Source organism: Balaenoptera acutorostrata, chromosome 15, assembly GCF_949987535.1.
Source record: "Balaenoptera acutorostrata chromosome 15, mBalAcu1.1, whole genome shotgun sequence".
Taxonomy (NCBI): Eukaryota; Metazoa; Chordata; class Mammalia; order Artiodactyla; family Balaenopteridae; genus Balaenoptera; species Balaenoptera acutorostrata.
Genome location: NC_080078.1, coordinates 38576675 through 38598141, shown reverse-complemented (window position 1 = coordinate 38598141; position 21467 = coordinate 38576675). Strand labels below are relative to the sequence as shown.

General features: G+C 48.5%; 1 protein-coding gene across 11 annotated transcripts in view; it reads right to left on the bottom strand.

The window, feature by feature from the left end:
* Nucleotides 1-20221, bottom strand: part of IFT140 (intraflagellar transport 140) — a 71031-nt gene extending 50810 nt beyond the window's left edge. The window contains exons 1-11 of one of the 11 annotated variants that reach the window (XM_007181722.2): nt 20129-20221; nt 19314-19372; nt 16376-16445; nt 16111-16288; nt 13510-13731; nt 7348-7469; nt 7074-7216; nt 5354-5529; nt 4351-4442; nt 3656-3762; nt 2827-2972 (exon numbers count right to left, since the gene is read on the bottom strand). In XM_007181722.2, coding sequence (XP_007181784.1) covers nt 2827-2972; nt 3656-3762; nt 4351-4442; nt 5354-5529; nt 7074-7216; nt 7348-7469; nt 13510-13731; nt 16111-16257 — 1155 coding nt within the window. In that variant the 5' untranslated portion in view covers nt 16258-16288; nt 16376-16445; nt 19314-19372; nt 20129-20221. Of the gene's footprint in view, nt 1-2826; nt 2973-3655; nt 3763-4350; nt 4443-5353; nt 5530-7073; nt 7217-7347; nt 7470-13509; nt 13732-16110; nt 16289-16375; nt 16446-19313; nt 19456-19711; nt 20090-20128 lie in introns of those variants that run through there. The other 10 variants (XM_057528325.1, XM_057528324.1, XM_007181720.2 and 7 more) reach the window with 10 other exon arrangements.
* Nucleotides 20222-21467: the final 1246 nt, after the last annotated feature.

Here is a 21467-nt window from a genome sequence, read left to right as displayed (position 1 = left end):
AAAAAACCTCCTTATTTTCACTGGATAAACATGTAATTTGTAGATTTATTTGGAAAGAAATAATTACAAGATTGAGGCTTCTCTTTGAGGAACATGGTCTATTGAGTCAATTTTTCTTTTACGTTTTTCAAGAAAGTTAGTGTGGCTCTTACTATTATTTAAAATGGGCATTGCTTTCATTATCACTGAGGTTACACGTTTTCCATGGATTCTACTAACCACCCTTAGGTAAATTATCTGCACTCTCCTTCATCACTTATCCATTTACATTCTTTTCTTTTCAGCCGCACAGTGCAGCATGCAGGCTCTTAGTTCCCCGACCAGGGATCGAACCCGGGCTCCCACAGTGACAGCACTGACTCCTAACCACTGGACCACCAGGGAATTCCCTCCATTGGCATTCTTAATATTTTTCTTATAAATGTGAGTTTTCTTTATGTCCTTTATTCTAAGATATCACTAAAGGTAAGATGAGCCATCAGTTTAAAACAGCACCTTTCTTCTCCCACAAAAAAACAAAAATACTTTCAATGTACACATCAACTGGGATTGGTATTCAAATAAAGAAAAAAATTATGCATTGAAAATTGGGAAAATTTGGTGTTTTAGAGATTAACCCTTTAAAGTGAATATTTACCCAGCTCAGTTTTCCTTTCATCCCAGCCTTCCTGTTCACATTGCCCGGTGTGACATGTTCTTATGGACTCAACCTTGTCCCTCTGCTTTTGCAACTGCTTTTATTACTTAAAAATCTAAGAAAGTTACACTTTCTCTACAGATCTGATTATATTCTGTGTTTTTAGCCAGTTATTCTGACCCAACTTTTAATTTTTTTAATTTTATTTTCAGTTTTTAACAGATGGACCATTTTTAAAGTCTTTATTGAATTTGTTACAATATTGCTTCTGTTTTACGTTTTGGTTTTTTGGCTGCAAGGCATGTGGGATCTCAGCTCCCCAACCAGGGATCAAACCCACACCCCCTCCATTGGAAGGCGAAGTCTTAACCACTGGACCGCGAGGGAAGTCCCTGACCTAACTTTTAAAAATATTTAACTCGGGCTTCCCTGGTGGCGCAGCGGTTGAGAATCTGCCTGCCAATGCAGGGGACACGGGTTCGAGCCCTGGTCCGGGAAGATCCCACATGCCACGGAGCAACTGGGCCCGTGAGCCACAATTACTGAGCCTGCGCGTCTGGAGCCTGTGCTCCGCAACAAGAGAGGCCGCGATAGTGACAGGCCCGAGCACCGCGATGAAGAATGGCCCCCGCTTGCCGCAATGGGAGGAAGTCCTCGCACAGAAACGAAGACCCAACACAGCCATAAGTAAATAAATAAATAAAAATAAAAATAAAAAATTAAAAAAAAAAAAAAAAGAGTCTCTCAGGCCTTAGGTGGAATCTTAGTTTCTACACTTAAACATCGCTAAAAATTGCTTCTATAATGTTTGACTCCAGCTAGGCCTGATGTTCCAAAATGTATTTGAAAAAAAAAAAAAAAAATTTAACTCGTTAATTCATCCAGAAACTATGTTTATTTATGACCTGAGATGAGGATCTAAAAGTAATTCCCAAAATTGCTCTAAGGTATCCCTAAACTGTTTACCATGTAAGTTTTCATTTCCTGATTAGTATAGATTAAGTAAACTTTATCTTAAAAAATTCAGGGACTTCCCTGGCGGTCCGGTGGTTAAGATGTCGCACTTCCACTGTAAGGGGCGTGGGTTCGATCCCTGATCAGGGAACTAAGATCCTGCATGCCACTTGGTGCAGCCAAAAATTAAAACAAAAAAAAAACAACAAAAAAAAATTCACACAGAGCAGATCTGAGAGGCAAGTTCCAGAAAGGCAGGTGAGGAGCCCTGAGGACATAACAGGCATAACTGGTGAAAATTATGAAAACACAACCATGTACTTCTCTGGGAATTGGGCACAGAGTGAATGAAGAAAGACTTATTGAAGAAAGTCTACTAAGTCTGGTAAGAAGAGCAGAGTCTGTGGCAGGTGAGCTCGGCAGGCAGGTTTGGCCAAGAAACCGGGGCTCCCTCTCCTCTGGCATTTTCCTGGGAGGGGCGGCTGCCAGCATCTCTCACTCCCCCAGCTCCGGCACAGAGGCCAGGTCCAGGTGGGTTGGAGGGAGGCTCTGCATCAGGAGCGGGAGCCAGACCACGTTGGGCCCCCAGGCCCTCGCTCCAGCTTGCTCCTCTCTGGGAGAGGCCATCCGGGACCAGAGGCTCCTGTGCCCAGCTCCCAGCTCCCAAAGCAGGGTGTCACCCCAGAAAGCCAGCTTCTCTCCCCACTACCAGGCTGTGGAGCAGTAACTCAGAAATCTTTTCCTGAAGGGAAAGGCAGTCCACGAGAACAGCAAGCTCCCAACAGAATGACTTTGTTTGAAACAGAATATGGGCAAGTTCAAGCCTCAGGATGACCAGAAAACAGTGGAGGTTTGGAGCATTAAGAGGAAGCTGGGGCAGGAATTCCCTGGCGGTCCAGCGGTTAGGACTTGGCGCTTCCACTGCTGTGGTGCAGGTTCAATCCCTGGTCGGGGAACTAAGATTCCGCAAGTCGTGCGGCACAGCCAAATAAATAAATAAATAAGATAAATAGATGATAGAGATAAATGGACGGGTAGACAGATTTAAAAAGATATAGATTACTACAGATCCACAGTCCCTTATCTGTAGTTCTGAAACCCAAAAGGCCTTTAAAAATATTTTACTGTTGTTATTTTTTATCTTAATTTGAATAACTGACAAAAATAGGTTCAGAGCAATTACTGCCTCCACTTCTGCAGAAAATGAGTGCACCCAGTGCCCCGTCGAGGCGTACCTTTATCTGCATGATGTTTCCTTCGAGCTCAGTGGGGATCTGAAGGGTCCACCTGTCTTTGCCCTCCACCCCTTGGCTGCTCTGGGGGCCTGGCACTTTTCTCCACATGGCTACGCGCCCTTTATCGGTACCTGCTGCCAGAAGACCTGTAGGTAAAAAGAAAGTTCACATTGAGTTGAAAAGGAATAATAACAGCAGCAAGCTCCCTTCTCTGACCACCCTCTCTAAAATACCAGCCCGTCGGCCCTCTGTCCAGGAACTGCCCAGCCTCTTACCTGGCCGTGTCTTCCTTAGCAGGAGTTCACTACTCGCAGTGACACAGTGTGTACATGTGTGGACGGGGGATTGGGGGGGTGATGCTGCTTGCTCTCTGGTTTCTCCCATGAGAGAGGAGCCTGCCTGCCTGTGTTCAGGGCTGCTTTCCCAATGCCAGACAGCACTTAGCACTCAGCGGGCACGAAAGTGCTGCTCTGGTGCATCTCCTATTCTTTCTGTCATATTTGTGTGTGCGTGTGTGTACACATACACACATCCATGTACACATATATATTTAATATTTCTCACACTGACTTTTTCTTGAGGTTTCAGGAGGAACAGATACCAATTCACGCAGCCAGGCTGGTCACATTCCTGACCAAACTCCTTGACCGCTACGTGGGACAACACAGCTTTCCTGCCTCTTATTTGCTCTTGGCTGACTGTACTCGAGTGACTGAAATAGTTGTAACTGAGGTATGGTTCTTAGAACAGCCCTGAGTTCCACGTCATCACTGCGCAGCCCAGAGCAAAGCCTGAGGTGGGCTCTCCCTCTGACGCTGGGAAGTCTCACCTTTGACTTTACAGTAAGAAACACAGTTTATATTCTCTCCTTTTTCAAAACCAAACTTCTCCTCTGGACTCAGTACGTAATTCTCTCCTCGTTCTAAATCCCAGAATCTATAAGGCAAGGAGGAAAGTCCCACGGGGGGACTGTGTTAGTGGGCTTCCCTCAGCTGTGAGGGTCTTGTTCAACTCGCAGAGCAAACTTTAAAAATCAGGAAAGAGACACGGCCCTTTGGACTCTGAGAAGAAAAGCATGTCGTTGTTACGTTGTCTATGTTACGTCTTGTTCATAACAAAGGGAGCAGTTGTTAATAAAAGAGGGTTCCTGTGTGACACCAGGTCACGATGAGAACAAAGGAATTCCAAGCACCCAACCAGGGAGAACCCCTGAATGTCACATGAGCTAAAGCAGCCGGACCCAAGAGAACACGACACGGGATTCCATCTACATGGGGATCAAAAAGGCAGGCAGACGTCAGGGCAGCGTGACCCCTGCGGGGGCGGGCGAAACGCCTGGGGTCTCTGATATGTTCTGTTCTTCCATCTCAGGGCTGGTTACATGGATGTGCCCAATTAGTAACACTTCATCATAATTTGTGCATTTTTCTATATGCATGTTACACTCCAATACAAAGTGTACTCAAGAGACTGTGTGGGACAGAATTTTCAACCCCAGTGCTCTCTGCAGAGTCGGGATCTCACCTGAGGACCGCCTCCCCAGTGGCGGTCACAAGAAGGCTGCCGTTGATCAGGGCGACGTTTGCCCGGCGACCCGTATTTCCACTCAGCTTTACCTGCACAACAACAACCCGAAAGGAGCACGTCGCCCTTGTCGAGACCAGGTCCCTGTTCAGCGGCTGGACTCTCTGTTTGGCAGTGACTCCCCACAGACTCACCAAGCGGAGGAAGTGAGGGTGGCTGTGGACACTTGGAAGGGCAGCCCCAGCCTTTCAGGCCAAAGCAGCGACCACTGCACATTACGTAGTTAATGACAGGGGTGCCCCGCGTGGGGTGAGGCAGCTTGTCACAGCCTGTGTGCAGAGAAAACCTGCCAGCAAGGGGCTGAGGGGGGATTTGAACCCAGGTTCACAGGACTCAGTGACCACATTTCAACTGCTGTGTAGACAGAGGTGCACAAAGGACCCCTGAACACCGACTTTTCTGCATCGACCAGAGCATCTTAGGGAAGGTTCGGAGTCCTCTGAGAACCACAGAATCCTTGGGTGTAAACCAAGAAAGTGGCAGGAGAGCGGCATGCAGTCCTCAGGGAGCTGCACGTGCTGCCTGACCAACACCCAACGCTCCAGGCCTCCTGGCGTCCTCCCACGAGTGAGTGCCCCGGCCTGGGGCGAGGCACCCATGCGGATGGCAGGGCGTCCAGAGTTGTGATTGTCACACACCCCTCGGATAAAGCAATGCATATGCGTGGGCCAGCGGTAGTGTCACAGAGGGAACACTGGTGACAACCCTCAAGGTCTGCACATAGCCAGGCATCCCCGCCACAGCCCCCTACCTCCTGTGGCTCTGGGAGGCCCCGTCGCCTGGTGTCTCCCCCACCTGTGACCGCAATGGTGCACAATAAATAAGGTGTTAAAGCTCTGGTGGTGGCCCTGAAACACAGACTCCTCAACCAAAACGAAGGGGTGTGTGAGGTGGGCAAGAGAGGCTGGAGACCCCCTGGGGCACCCCCCCATCACCTCCTCACCTTCATCACCTCCTCGGCCGCGCCCTCGGGCATCACCGTGAACAGACACAGCAGCAGGCTCTCGGTGACTGCCACCAGCACCTCCCTCTTCTCCAGGTAGAACAGCGTCTGAATGGCGCTGTCCGTGGATGCCACCCGGGCCGTCCTGCCCTTCTCGTCCACGTAGTGCACGGTCCCTGTGGGAAAGCGATGTGTCCATGGAGGCTGGACACTCCCTGGAAGCCATTCTACCTACTCAGGGACACTTTCAACATAAACATCTTCATCATAACCATTTACAAATAAGCCATTTTAAAAACACTGGCACATGATCCCTGCGTCTGCCATCTCTGGGTCAGTCCAGCCTGGACCTCTGTGTCTGCCATCCTCCCTCCACCACTGTCCAGCGCTCACACTGACCACCCTCTTGATGCACAGCCTCCATGCTCTGGTCATCTCAGTCCCTTAGGTACACGTCCGTCACCCGTCTGCCAGGGCCTTAACTATGACCCTCCCTGGAGCCTCGGCCTGCACCCTCCATCCCAGGTACCGGGTATCACTGGCCAGCGTCTGGCTTGCACCCTCTTGCCTTCCCCAGGCCCTCGCCTCGGCCCCAGGACCCCTCCCAGCCTGGATACCCTCCTCTTGCCCCCGAGCTGTCTCTTGGTTCTGCTTTCAGGCTTCTGAGCACGGTGGCAGCACCTCCTGTGAGTTCTCGGGATTGGGTTCATTCTGCTGCTCTCGGGAGCCTCCTCACCCTCCACGCCGCCTACCATCTCACTCCCAGTGGACAACTTGAGTTCTTATTAAGCTTAAAGGTTCAAGGTTGTCTGGAGGCTAATCATAACAGTAACTAGCATTTACTGAGCACAGATGTGTGCGGGCTCCGTGTGCAGAGGCTCTGGAGGCAGGTACTATCCCGATCCCCACTGTACGTGTTCGGAAGATAAGGCACAAAGATACGGGATCATCTGCCCCAGTTGCACGGCTGCTGAGCAGGGGCAGTGCTGACACCCCCTGCAGAGCCAGGCCTCCAGTTGCCACCGTCTCCTTCCTCCCTCAGGGCCCCCGCCACCCCCACAGTGCCCACGTTGGGTCCCTCCAACTCCCCTCCTGAAATGCCAAGTCTCTCTACTTTTAAACTGACAAATGCCCCAGCCCCTCCCAGCTGTCACCTGTCACGGTTAAGCTGCCTGGCCACACAGTCCTCAAACCCCATCACCCCAGGAAGGGCCCCTTTCCCATGGGGGAAGGCACTCACGAACGTCTTGTGAGTGTACGAGACCCTCTATCTCTCTGAACCTCACACTGCATCTACTGGCCGCCGCCTGCCTCCTAGCACACGGTGGGGAAGCCGTGTTAAATCAGCACGGATGGCCCGGCCCTGCCAGGGCTGCTGGTCCAGCGTGCCCCGGTCACACCCACCCCAGAGCTGAGCCCGGCTGCTGGCTTGGAGACCACGCCGGGTGCCCCTGGCATCGATTCACCTGGGGCTGCACATCCTGGACAGCTTCCTCCTGAAAAACCTTCAAACGCAAATAATGCTCAATTTGTCTCTATCAGGTCAAGGTGAAGCCACCCTTTGGATCCTGGATAAACACTTGCACAAGCCAGCTAAGGCATCCATCTGGGAGTGGCGCACAGCCTGCAATTTTATGCAGAAACGCCATTCATTCGCTTATAATCTCCCAGACACTCCGAAACACTGCAGTGTCCCCAGACCCCAACCTGAGCGTCTTACCATCGGTCAAGGTGACAAAGAATGAGAGTCCCTCTTGAGGTCCCATTTTCAGGAAACTTCCAAAGCCACTCTTCCTCCAGTTAAACTTGTCCAGGGCTTTCTCATCACCACTCACAGCTGCCTTCGCCAACTGAACGAGGTCCCTAAGAGCAAATGTGACAGAGATTCCTCGTTGCTCCCTGGACAAAGGTGGTATAACCACAGAGGAGACCCCTCCAGTGTCAGGAGGAGCCAAATCCCCGGCCCCGCCAGCCACCACCCGAGCTCTACTTACTCGCCGGGAGGGGGGAGCCGGAAGATGCAGTGAGTGAGGTGTTTTCCATACTCGTGTTTCAGCAGCGGTGCCCCTTGTACTCGACCCCTTTGGTCCAACTTCCATAAGAGCAGGACACCAAGCTGGAAAACCCAAGGTCACATTCTTAGCAAGTGACTGGTGGAGGGTGAGGGTAACACTGTGCAACAGAGCATAGGCTTACTCCTTTTTTTCTTTTAAAATCATACTACTACTATATGTGCACCATGAAAAACTCAAAACGATTCTAGTGTTCAATGAAGGAACCAGAAACTCCTCTCTGTGCCCCTTCCCATCTACACTCCCTGGAAATAACAAGTGTCACGTGTTCAGTTTTTAAAACAAATCTTTAATTTTGGAATAGATTCAGATTTAAGGAAAAGTGGCAAAGAGTTCAGAGAAGTCCCATACCTCACACCTAGCTTCTCCTATTACTGACCCTACATTACTGTGGCGCATGATACTAATTAAAGTTGGTACTTCATTCACCTCTCCTCAGTTCTTCTTGCCCTGGGACCCTGTCCAGGCCCCACAGACATCTGGTCGCCATGTCTCCTTGGGCCCCCCTGGGCTGGGACGGTGGCTCAGATGCCCCTGTTCTGGACGCCTGGACGCTGTTGAGGAGGACCGATCAGGGGTTTTGTAGAATGTCCCTCCAGCGGGATTTGTCTGATGTTTTTCTCATTGTTGTCGGGGTGGTGGGTTTGAGAGGAAGACCAGAGGTCAAGTGCTGCTGTCTACACGTCGGATCAGGGTTCCCTGCCCTTGGCGTGACCTGTCTGCTGAGGTCATGTCTGTGACTTCCCTCACTGGGGAGTTCCTCCTTCCTTCCATCCTGTCCTGCCTGGAAGGAAGTCGCTGTGTGCAGCCCACACAGAGGAAGGGGAGCTATGTCTCACCTCCTAGATCATCAGGAGAGATATGCCTCTTGTCCACCATTTACTGATATATTAAATCATAGATTTACATCAATATGGACGCATGGATGGACCCATGGATATTTATTTTCTACTATGGGTTATGACCCAATATTCCCTTGTTTGTTTAGATACTCAAATTGTTCCAGCTCCGCCATCAGAAGCTCTTTCCTCCGGCTCTGTTGTCCCTTCGATGCACCCGTCACTGTGGGTTTGTGAGCACCTCCTCACGTCCTGGCCTACAGATCCTCCGGGCTTGCTGTCCTGCCCCAGCCCGAGGATCAGCCATTTCTCCAAGGAGCCCTGGTTCCTTTTATTGGAAGAAACCAACAGAAACCAAGATCTGGGTGCCAGGTGTACGATATGTTCAACATCAAAGTCATCAAAATCTCAAATTAATGGCTCAGACAACTGCTAGAAAAGTTCAAGTTGCCGAGGAGACGACTTGGTCCAGGAGCAATTTTCCAGGAGGGCTTCTGGCTGGGACAAGCTAAGCTTTGCCAAATGGCAGTGTTTCCCTCGAACCCTGAGGCCGCTTTGCTGCATTGCCCGAGCAGTCCTCAAGGCCTGTTTCCTGCTCATGGTCAGTGGGTGTTTTAGCAGACAGTGAGGTCATCTTCCCACTCTTCTTTCAAGCCGCTTTCATTACAATACCCCCAATGCTGGGTAACATTGCTTTACTGTATATAAGAATATGATTTTCAAATAATGTGGGCCTTGGGACGTCCCTGGAAGCCCAGTGGTTAAGACTCCACGCTTCCACTGCAGGGGACACGGGTTCGATCCCTGGTCAGGGAACTAAGATCCTGCATGCTGTGTGGCACGGCCAAAAAAAAAAAAAAAAAATGTGGGCCTTAAAAAGCAACTTGTACAGTGGACCTCTAAGAAAAGTATATAAGATCAGAAATAGTATGTAACATGAGTATATATAGAATTTGAATCATATATTATTATACACATTCTTCTTGACTTTGCCAGCTTTATAAAGATAAGAATAAAAACACTGGGGCTTCCCTGGTGGCGCAGTGGTTGAGAATCCGCCTGCCAATGCAGGGGACACAGGTTCGATCCCTGGTCTAGGAAGATCCCACATGCCACAGAGCAACTAAGCGCATGCGCCACAACTACTGAGCCTGTGTGCCACAACTACTGAGCCCGCATGCCTAGAGCCCGTGCTCCACAACGAGAGAAGCCACCGCAGTGAGAAGCCCACGCACTGCAATGAAGAGTAGCCCCCGCTCGCCGCAACTAGAGAAAGCCCGCGTGCAGCAACAAAGACCCAACACAGCCAAAAATAAATACATAAAATAAATAAATTTATAAAAAAAAAGAATAAAATCATTATTGGTTTTTTTGTGTTTACAAATTACTCTTAAAATAACATTAAAAAAAATAGTGCTTGCACAGTGAAACACACACATAAGGGCAGAAATGGGAAGGCTTCCTTCCCCGTCACCTAGCCTCCTCCCTAGAGGAGCCAGCAGTTGGGCCCTGCTGTGTGTTCTAGGCACACACGGCCTCTGTGGAGATGGCCTTCTGCTCTGCCCTGCAAGTGCAATCGTCCAGCACTTAATTTTTCTTTTTTTTTCTTTTTGGCCCGGCTGCGCAGCTTGCGGGACCTTAGCTCTCCAAACAGGGATTGAACACAGGACCCTGCAGTGAAAATGCTGAGTCCTAACCACCGGACTGCCAGGGAACTCCCGTCCAGCACTTAATTTTTAACACAGTAAATGACTCTCTGTTTTATTAGTATACACGAGCTTCCAGCTGACAGCTCATTGGGCTCCTGAACACAAACTCGAGCACTCGGCCCGTCCAGATCCCCCGACTGTTGTGCTGGGGAAGAAGTTGAAGGATGGAAACGTTTGGAGCTCCTGGAGCAGTGGTTTCTGCTCAGTCAGACGACTGCAGACCCCTGTTCTGACACAAGGACACACGGACACACACACACACACACACACACACACGAGGAGGGGAGGCCACAGGAGGTCACCTCAGGTCTCCTGTAACCAGGTAGACACGCAGACGCCAAGTAGAAGATGGCAAAACAGATGCCTCTTTGGGGCCTCCTGCTCATTGCCCCTAAATTCTAAATGGTTTTTGCATCTCTTACTACTCCTGACGGGGGGGATCCTTTGTGTTCAGAGTGGTCTCTTTACTCGCTGCCATTCCTTCCAGGTCACTTCATTCAAATAACTTTATCCAGTAAGACTTGAAGGAAAAGTGAGAGCATCTCACCCTCAGGTGGGAAACCAGTCCCGTGCAGAGCAGGAGGTGAACGTACTAAGGGACTAGTGTGAAGTTAGGGCTCCAGATACGACTGTCGGGACACATTGTCACTTCACACAGCTGGCTCACTAATGGTTTATCTCAGAGATCAGGAAGCGACTTGCCCTTTCCCATGTGTAGGTGCACTTGCTCCTTGCCCTCAGCTCTTGTCCAGCAGGAGAGTGCGAGGGAGATGAGCCCTGGACATGCATTGTCCTCCCCGCTTCTTCACCGACCAAGTGTCTGCCTGGTGTCCTCTTCCAGAGATCTCCCCACTGCCCCAGGCCGAAGGGTGGCTGCACAGGCGGCACCTGGCCCGAGCTGGACTTGGGACAGAGGAGGAAGGGTAGGTCATCTCTGGGGTGAAACTGGAGCGGGTGGATTCCTTTGTTTCCAGCAGCCTCCTGGACGGATGGCACAGGAGAGAGACGGCTGTGCAGGAAGGGGCCCTGAGAGGTGGACGCTGGCAGCAGACACCTCACTTGTGGTTCCGGATGTCGGAAGCCAGCTCTGCTCCTGTCCCTGGAGACCGCGGGACACTCTGAGGGTTGCAGATTACATGTGTCTTCCTGCTTCAGCAGGTTTGGTCGGTCTCACGGTAATCAAACCGGGTCTCTGGTGGGAGAGTGGAAAAGACCCTGGGCCAAGCCTGCGAGCAGGTGTCTCAGAGGTCAGTGCTCTGAGCGTGTCTGTTCATTTGTTATTACTTTTCTGCCTGCCTGAGTCCAGTATGAAATTAGGACCAGCACAGTTGTAGATTTTCTTAGAGAAGTGCTAGGTATTTTTGTTCTTAAATCCTGACTCCAAGAATTGGTCAGTGCCAACCTGGGCTTTGTTTCATGCCTGAGTCATCTACTCTGTTAGTTGCTTCTTAATAAAGGCAAGATGAGAATGATGGCATTCAATGACCCTGAATTCTTTTATTCCTCTAGGGGATTTTCTGAGCAAGGAGGTGGGAAAGATCACCAAAGAAGTAGGAATCTGGAGGCAGAGCAATGCCATTAGGTGGGAATAGACTAGAAAAATCCAGACAAAAGGATAAACAGAACAGTGGATGAGCGATATGAACAGAAAGGAAGTATAAATGGCTCTTCTAAGTAATATTCACTCTCAAGAGGAAGAGAAACACAAACTAGAACACGACCAAGATAGCACTTTCCCAGGCAAAATTCTGAGCTTGGATACGATACGCTTGTGGGTTGGTGGGAGCTGGTCAAGCACCATGGAGGGAGGTGTAGGGACACTCACCAAACCACAAGCGCATGCCCTGGATCCCACCTCCAGGAATTTCTCTAAACTTTCACATGTGCAAAAGGACAAAAGCATGAGGCCAGCCACTGTGTCACTGTCTAGCAAAGGACTGGAGACCGTTTATCCACAGAGGCTGGGGAAGTAAATGATAACACGTTGGTGTAATGAAGGGCAGGTTAAAAGAGAGCAAGGAGGTTCGCCGTGCACCACCATGGAAAGACCTGGAAGACGCGGCGTCAGGTGAAAAGCCAGAAACAGAACAGGGTGCACTGGGCACTGCCCTCATGTGAAAAGGACCGAGGAAGATAGGAAAGAGACGACGCCCTCTGTGTGAAGCTCCCAGCCAAGACGTTTAACCTAAAGGCAGTCATGAGGAGACAACCACACAGATCTAAACTGAGGGACATTCTACAAGGGAACTAGCCTGGACCCCTCAAAATGTTGATGTCATGAAAGACCAAAAAAAAAAAAAAAAAGAGAGAGAAGAAAGAAAAGACAAGACCAGGGACCAGTTCTGATGAAAGGAGACCAAAGAGAAATGACGGCCAAACGCAAAGCGTGGTGCTTGGCTGGCTTCTGGGTACGGACAAAATCAGCACAGACGTTACTGGGACAGCAGGAGAAGCTGTCACACCGATGGCACAGCAGTGGAAACCAGTTCATGGGCTTCACTCTCCTGAGTGTGACAGCACACGTGGTTATGCTCCTAGGAGATCGATGCCAAAGCACTTACGGATGAAGTATGATGTCTGTGACAAACTCTCAAATACGCGGGGAAAAAATACAGATATACAGAGAGAGCAGATGTGTCAAAACGTTAACAGCTACTGAATTCACGGGAAGGGTACAAGGGTGTTGTTTGTACTATTCTTTCAACTCCCCTAAAGGTTTGAAATTTTTCAAAATTGGAAGTTGGGGAGAGAATGCATTGTGTGTTCCTGTGTGTACTGAAGGAGAGCTGGAGAGACTTGAAGAAGCTGTAGGTGCTGGAGGGTAGGGAAGGGGAGGGAGTGGATGGGGTGGGGCTGGAGAGTCTTTACAGTATATACCTTTTCGTATTTTTTGAACTTTGAAACATGTAAATGTATTACCTTAAACATGTAAAATAAATAAACACATTGTACAATTTCTGCTGTCATTTTTGAATCAAACAGGTCTAGACCAGGTTTCTCAGCCTGTGTACTGTTGACTTCTTGAGCTGGTAATTCTCTGCTGTGGGGTCTGCCCTGAGCATCGGAGGATGTTGAGCAGTATCTCTGGCCTCCACCCACCAGATGCCAGTAGAAAGCAACCCCCACCACCACCACTGTGACAACAAAAAGTCTCCCCACACACAGCAAAGTGTCCCCTGGGGGCAAACTGACCTGCTTAGGAAGCCCTGGGCCAGATGATCAGCACCAGGGACTCCTAGGCAACGAAGCGGTGTGCTCAGGGAAGGTGGGGTTTGGGGGTACATGAAGCACCACCCCATCTTTGTGAACGTACTTACCTAGAAACGTTCATTTAAAAAATTACAAACTTTTGCCACAGAGTGAGATGGTAGAATAAAACATTCAAACCTTCCTCCCAATATAAAACAAAAGCTGCCATGACAGCCGACAAAATCAGTTGAACTCGGCAACCACCAAGTTTCTAATAATTTGGTCCCTAAGAGCATGGACAGGGCAATGCAGAGATCTGAAGTCAGTGTCTCAGCATGTCTGCTCACCCTATCCCCCGAGACCAGGCAGTTCCCGTTGGGGTTCCAGTTGAGGACGGTGATGTCGGCGATTTGCGTCAGGGGGACCGCATGCTGCTCCTTGTCTTGCTTATTAAACACGACCACTTCTCCGGTCTCCCAGCCAATAGCCAGGATCAGCCGCGTTGGGTGCCAGCAGAGGGAGGTGACCCGGAACGACCTCTCGATATGCGTGTCTGGCACGCACTCACCCTGTGACACACGAGGTAAATTCTTTATTTTACGGGGAGTGGCCGCTACTCTAAGAATTTCTGCCTCATCAGTGGAATGACATCAGCTAGAGGACATAATGAGCAGTTTGTTAAGGAAATATTCTATTTAATTTTCATAGAAACACCCATCTTGCCTCGGCTGAACTATGAAAGCGTAAACATTCAACTGACCCCATGGACCAGTTTATCAATAAAACTTTATTTACTTAAAAATTTTTTCCGTCTATTTTTATTTATTTATTTTTTTGGCCACGCCGTGTGGCTGGCTTGTGGGATCTTAGTTCCCTGACCAGGGATCAAACCTGGGCCCCCTGCAGTGGAAGCTCTGAGTCCTAACCACTGGACCGCCAGGGAGTTCAATAAAACTATATTTACAAAAAGAAGCTGTGGGCCAGCGGGTGAAGTGTGTTGACCCAAGGTTCTCAAAGTGTAGTGAGGTGACCTGAGAACGTTTTTGGGGTCTGCGACGCCAAAGTCATGTTCAGGATGATATGAAGACATGATCTGCCCTGTTAACTCTCGTTCTCTCATGAGTGTACAGTGCAGTTTTCCGGAGCTCTGTGATGTGTGATGATGTCATTGCTGTGATAGCTAATTGAATACGTGCTGGTATATTCTTGTGTTTTCTAGAATTTTCTAAGGCAGTAGGTTTAAGGTATAAATGTGTTTTCAGAGATTAATTCAGTTTGTTCTCAGTACTTCTACTGGGCTCTTCCTAGCAAACTCAGTTACACCTGCTACATCTGTGACCTCATTATCATCCAATAAATCATTATTTTGAAATCCTAATGGTCTCCTTGTGCCAATTAGAAACACAGGAAGTACACTTTGTTTTGTAATAGTATATTTTAAATTTTCTAAAATTTAAAATTTTATCTAGGGAATTCCCTGGTGGTCCAGTGGTTAGGACTTGGCACTTTCACTGCTGTGGCCCGAGTTCAATCCCTGGTTGGGGAACTAAGATCCCACAAGTTGCATGGTGCAGAAAAAAAAAATCTAAAATTGCTATTATTTTGGATTTAATAATATTTACTCTAAAGAAAATTTTATGATACATATTGGAGAGCTGTCTGACTCCCAGAAGGGAGGCATCTACTCTGAAATAGTTGGCGACACTGTGCTTGGCACTGGGGCCAAATACTGACCCACACCTGGGATGAGACCAAGATGAGCATACCAGGAGGGTCTGCCCTTTGTGGAGCGTGAGGGGAGGGCTTGCTAAGGGGTTGGGGGGGACTGGTGGGCTGGAGCCGCAGGCTTGTAAGTCATCCACTGATAGATGGTAATGCAACCCCAGGAGGAGGAAATAAGAGGGAGAAGGGGCCTGGATGTGCTCTGAGGGGGGCCAACGGCAGGCTTGTCTGGGACGGGGGGAAGGCTGGAGGGCCCGGCGGGGAAGGGGGTGGCCTGGATGAAGGGGGCCGGGTGAGGAAGACCCTCGGGTGTGCTCTCCGGAGGACCTACAGGAGGGTGGAATGTGTGGGGGGCAGGGACAGCGGGACACGTTATGTAGCCATCGCTGATGAGTGTGGCTGCTTGGGTGAAATTTCAGGGGTGACATCGAGACTGCAGAGGGCAGAGGAGGGAGTGGGAAAGGAAATCCATCTTTCTTGGTGAAGTAGGAGGAGCGTCTAGAAAGTTTCTGTTATGAATTGAATTGTGCACCCCAAAAAGATGTGTTGAAGTCCTAACCCCTGGTACTTGTGATGTGACCTTATCTGAAAATAGGGTCTTTGCAGATGATCAAGTTAAGACAAGGTCATTAGAGTGGGCCCTAGTCTAGTATGACTGGTGCCCTTATGTGAGGAGGAAAGAGACATGGCCACACAGAGCAGGTGGCTGTGTGAGGATGGAGGGAGAGGGTGGAGAGATACAGGTCCCAGCCGAGGAGCACCAAGGACTGCTGGCTACACTGGAAGCTAATATGAAGCACGGAACAAATCCTCCACTAGAGCCTTCGGAGAGGGCAGGGCCCTGCTAACCTGTTGTTGGAGACTTCTGGCCTCCAGAACTATGAGAGAATAAATTTCTGTTGTTTTAAGTCACCCAATTTGTGGTAATTTGTTATGGCAGCTCCAGGAAACAAATAGTTTCGAATGGCCAACAGGAGGCTGGAGAAGGATGGACAGACAACCCTGCTGGTGACCGTGAATTGACTGTGGATTCTGCCTTGAGCATTCCTAAATATGTCCCCAAAACTAAATAGCAGGGGTAAAAGAGTTATTCACATAATAGGGCTTTTATAATATTGGGAGTTTGGACCTCAGTGAGAAACACGCACACACACACACAAACACAAACAAAAGAGAGACAAAAGCCAGAAGCTACTGCAGTCAGAATTGCTGCTTTCCACACTCACTTGCTCCTGATATATATCCACACTGCCTCCTGAGGCTGTGCTAATGGAAGCGACTGCCAGGAATGGGTGAACGGGGTGCCAACTGATGTGGGAGGGAGACCCAACTGCATCTGGGGCTTCTATGCGGTGGTCAAAGTAGAGGGCCATGACGAAACGCAGGCCTGGTCAGGGCTGAAACCTGGAGGGAAAAGACAACCAAGTCCTGTTGGTCTTGAACAAAACAAAACTACTATATATAGAATTAGGAAAAAGAAGCATCACAAACCTACAAGACATTCGGCAACTTATCAGCACCCCTTCAGACCAATACAGGCAATTTTATGTGGAAGAGGTCTCTAACAGGAAAAATATACAATTAGAGGCAAGGGATTAGACCTGGAACGATGGAAAAGAATAACACATACTGCCATCAAAACAATAAAGAAAAGCCCCGTGGACTAGACTACATGTGTAAACCTTGATCATTTTTATCCCAATCATAATAAGGACAATTTATATTTCTATAGCTCCCTGTTAAGCAACATTTCCAAACAAACAAACAAACAAACAAAAAAAAGCAAACTGCTTCACAGAAGAGAAATGTACAGAAAAACCTAGCACCCAATTTCTGATAGAAAACCAAGGCTGTCCCTGCCTTCCTCTGAGGTGTCAGGAGCAAAAGGATTCATTTGCTAGGGAGTCAAAGAAGCAAAGCCAGAGCAACTGGGGAGAAGATGAACTTCATCAGTTACATGAACTTAACATCTTTCTTTCTTTCCTGGAAAAGATGTGCATATTGTCCCTTTGTGGGAGGGGTAGGAAGGTGAATGGAATGACAGTCTGACTACTGCCCACTTTTTCACATCCTACAGTCAGTTTGGGGAAGCTAACTAGCAGAGAAAAGCCTATTTGTGAGTTGGTTTGCTATCATTTAAAATTATTCAACTTCATCCCCATTAGGATGGCTATTATCAGAAAAACAGAAAGTAAAAAGTTTTGGTGAGGATGTGGAGCAATTGGAACCTTTGTGCACTTTTGGTAGGAGTGTAAAATGGTACAGATGCTGTAGAAAACAGTATGGTGGGTCTCTAAATATCAAACATAGAATTACCATATAATTCAGCAATTCCAGTTCTGGATATATACCTAAAAGAGTTGAAAGCAGGGATCTGAACAGATATTTGAACACAATATTCATAGCAGTGTTATTCATAGTGAAAAGGTGGACACAACCCAAATGTCTATCGACAAATGAATGAATAAACAAAATGTGGTATATTCATACAATGGAGTACTATTCAGCCTTAAAATGGAATGAAATTCTGACACATGTTACAACATAGATGAACCTAGAAGAAGTGAAATAAGCCAGACACAAAAGAACAAATACTGTATGATTCACTTATATAATGTACTTAGAGTCATCAAATTCATAGAGACAGAGAGTAGATTGGTAGTTGACAGGGCCTGCTGCAGGCAGGGATGGGGTATTAGAGTTTATTGTATACAAGGTTTCAGTTTGGGAAGATGAAAAAAATTCTGGAGATGGATGGTGGTGATGACTGCACAACAATGTGAATGTACTTAATGCCGCTGCTGAACTGTACACTTACAAACGGTTAAAATAGTAAATCTTACATTATGTATATTTAACCACAACAAAAAAATTGTGCAAAAAAGTTATCCAGCACCTGCAAAATTCTATAATTAGAGTAGGGAATGGACTATGCCATTTGCTTTTAGCAATACAATAGTTGTATCAGAGGAAGCCATGAAGACTCAGATTGGGTCTAAAGAGGGAAACCCTGTTCTTCCAGAAGCTAGAAGGCAGGTGGGTAGAAATGAACACTCACATTTCAAATGTTTATCTTTCTCTTACGAATATATACCCTGATATATACCCACCACAAGCTGAAGAGCAACCCATTCAGCACTCCTAGCGGAGCAGCTGGACACTGGCCAGAGGAGCAGGGGGATGTGGGGCTGGAGTCAGGGGAGAGGGCAGGATCTGGGTCCTGCACACATCACTTAGGGGCATGCACACTGGTCAGGGCTCTGGCTTCCTTGAGTAAAGACTTCATGCAAATGTTCACACAGAGCCACTGACAACGAGACAACCAGGTTAAAAACTGGGCAGTTTAATGCAGCAAGGAAACCTTTTAAAGTGAGTTTTAATGTGTTGCATCCAATCAAGGGTCTAAATTCTAGGCTATGGGAAATTCTTATTCATGTTTAAAAAGTTTACTTTCTGAAAATATGCCTTGGAAAAATGAGTAACATATTAATTTTGTTGTAATTATAGAGAAAGAATTATAATAGCACTTGAAAAAGTTAAACCTGATTTCCTCTATCTTTTATTTCAAACATAACTTTGTAAAAAGCAAGTATGCTGAAAGATCTTTAAATTACTTTCTTCCTGCCTGGGGCTTTCCCAGAAGCTCTCTCCCCGACACCCCTGCTTTGGGTACTCAAGAAGCCTCTTTTCCACCATTGAGCTCTTGGACTTGATTTCTAGGTTGTCCAGTGCTTCTGCCCAGAATCCTCATAGAACCCTGCATTTCTCCACTGCTGTATTCAGAGTTTACTGTAAATGTGTGTTTGACTGACCATCCTCCACTCCCTACCAGATTATCTGCCCCACAGGGTGAGGGGCCATCGGAGCATCCCCAGCCCTGGAACAGTTGTAAAAAGGGGGTTAAATCCAGGGTGGGTGAAGTCCAGGGTGAATGAGTCCATTTTTTTACAGTGTATATGTGATTGCTCATCATTCCTTTCACCTGTGTTTTAACATTTTTCTACAATGAATAAATATTACCTGCATAATTACAAAAGAAGTTACCAATGTAAACATAAGGAGGGGTACTTCCTGGTGGTGCATTGGTTAACACTCCGCACTCCCAATGCAGGGGGCCCGAGTTCAATCCCTGGTCGGGGAACTAGGTCCCACATGCATGCCACAACTAAGAGTCTGCATGCCACAACTAAGGAGCCCGCTTGCCACAATTAAGACCCGGCACAACCAAATAAATTAATTAAAAAAAAAAAACATAAGGAGAAGAGATGACTAACAATAAAATAGTGACCTAATGGCATCTATTAATGGCATCAGTTCAGAAACACAAGTTTGTTTTGTTCCTTAAAACAAACTCAGGGTCTCTAGAACATAAGGCGATTTGGCAATATATAAATTTTGGGGAAAAGAAAAAAATTCCATTTGTTCTCACCGATTTGATCCTCTCACCTCCAGCGGTGCAAGGTCTTTACGCCTCCGTTAAACCACCTTCTGGGAAAGAAAATGTTAAGGTCTTTCAACTGAGCGGCTCGTGGTACTAAGGATCACTTCAGTTGCATTACTGCTTGGAGATGCTGCGGGAGGGAACCAGAGGACTTAGAGGCAATGGCGGCAGAGTGGAGAGGTGTGGGCACTAGGGGCCACCCCGAAAAGCCTCACCACCGCCCCCACCACAGCCCCCGGGGCCTCGGCAGTGCAGGGTCATAGCTGCATCCCATGGACAAGAAGGAACGCCATCTCTGGTTTGGACCATGCGTGCGGTTCCCCTGGCCGCAGGACTGACAGCGCAGAAAAGGTGGTTTTCTGATTCCCTCCCAGGCCCAGTGTTACCGCGAGCGCCTCCGGAGCCGCCTCCTCGCCACCGGGTCAGCTCCCCCGGGCCTCGCACAGCCACGCGGCCCTCAGTCAGACCTGTCTGCGCCGGAGGTGGTCCTTGTCTCGCGCTGACCGTTCGGACGCCCGCCCCGCACCCCCAAGCCTCAGCCTGACCAGCCACAAGCTCGGGCGCTCGGCCCAAGCAGGATCTCTGGACGAAAATAATCCGGGAGGGCGCGCGAAGGGGGTCCCGCGCACTTCGGCGTTGCCTTCCTCCGGGCCCCAGGCTCCAGGCCCCCGGAACCGCCCGACACCGCGAGCCGCCCCGGCCTCCCGAGCCCCTCCCCGGCCCCGCCTCGTCGTCGCCCTCCTCCCCGGCTCCCGGCCCCCAGACCCTCTGCTCCTGGGCCCGGGGCCGGGGACCGCACTCACCTTGGCTGGGCCGCAGCGCCGCCGCGCGTTGCCGGGACAACGGCTGCGAGCCCAAGGCGGATACAGCCGAAGCTGAGCTAGAAGACGTCGAGGCCGCCCGAAGCTCCACGAGAGGCCGGAAAGAGCCGACGACGATCGGGAATGTTCGTGCGGAGCCGAGGGCAGGATTCCTCCAGCGGGTGGCGAGCTCCGCGGTGCTGCAGGGCAATTTACCCCGTTCGCGGCCGCTATCTAGACTTAAAAACGCTAGCTCGTAGAGGAGGGCCAAGAGGCCAGGATATGCCTTTCTGCGCAGAGAAGGGAAGCTGATAAATTCTTCTAGATGTGATAGGAATACACGGCCGGCTGGGGACCCGCACCTGTAGTTACGTTTCCAACCGCGTAGGTCAGTCAGGTGGAGGAAGGCAGCAGAGAGACTGGGAAAGAAACGGAACGCCATCTTTAAGATTCTTTCTTCTCTGGTTAATCTTATTGCTGGGTCTTTTGGACCCTAGAAGGTTTGCTAGACTCTGCTTTGTCTGCTTTGTCTCGAGGAGGGTGTCGTTCAAAAGAATTTATGAGTAAAGCCAGTTGATTCAATATGGTTCCTTGAAGCTGTTAACTTATGACATGCGCTCAGTGCTTTGGGGGCCTTATGGACGCCATTGGAGAGAAAATAGTAGCCAACGATACGAGTTCATCCGGTTAGAAACTAACCTGGTTTCTAACCCTCGCGGCGGACTGCATTCCCTAAGGCATTAGCAACGTGCTGCCCTGGCCTAACGGTCTGGTGGGTTAAACTAATTTTGGAAAAAAAAAAAAGTAATGTCATTCATTTAAAAAACTTACTATAGCAAAAAGCAAAAAGGTCCACACTGTTAAACAAATAAAAAAATAATAGGAAAATGTAGGTACTACCTAATCGGAGGAGCTAGGCGCTGGATCACACACATACAAGGAAAATTCTATTTTAAAAAACCCCATTTTCATAAACACTAGAATTTTATTGAATAAATTTGACATTTAACATTGCGTAAGTTTAAAGTATACAGAACGTTGCTTTGATACATTTGTATATTATATGAGTAGCATGTAGAGATACTTATCACATTACATATAGTACAGTATTATTGTATCTATTATACCGTGCATTAGATACTACTCCTTACAAGTTTGTACCCTTAAACACCATCGCTCTTATCAGGGGCCATGAACACTAGAATTTAAAACACTCCTTTTTCTCCTTAAACGAAGAAAAACAACCTAAGTGCCCAGCACCAGCCGCAACGCTAAGGAACTTTAAAAGCATGCATTCAAGCCAATAAAGGGTGTGTTTATCTGCCTCAGTTACACTTCTACA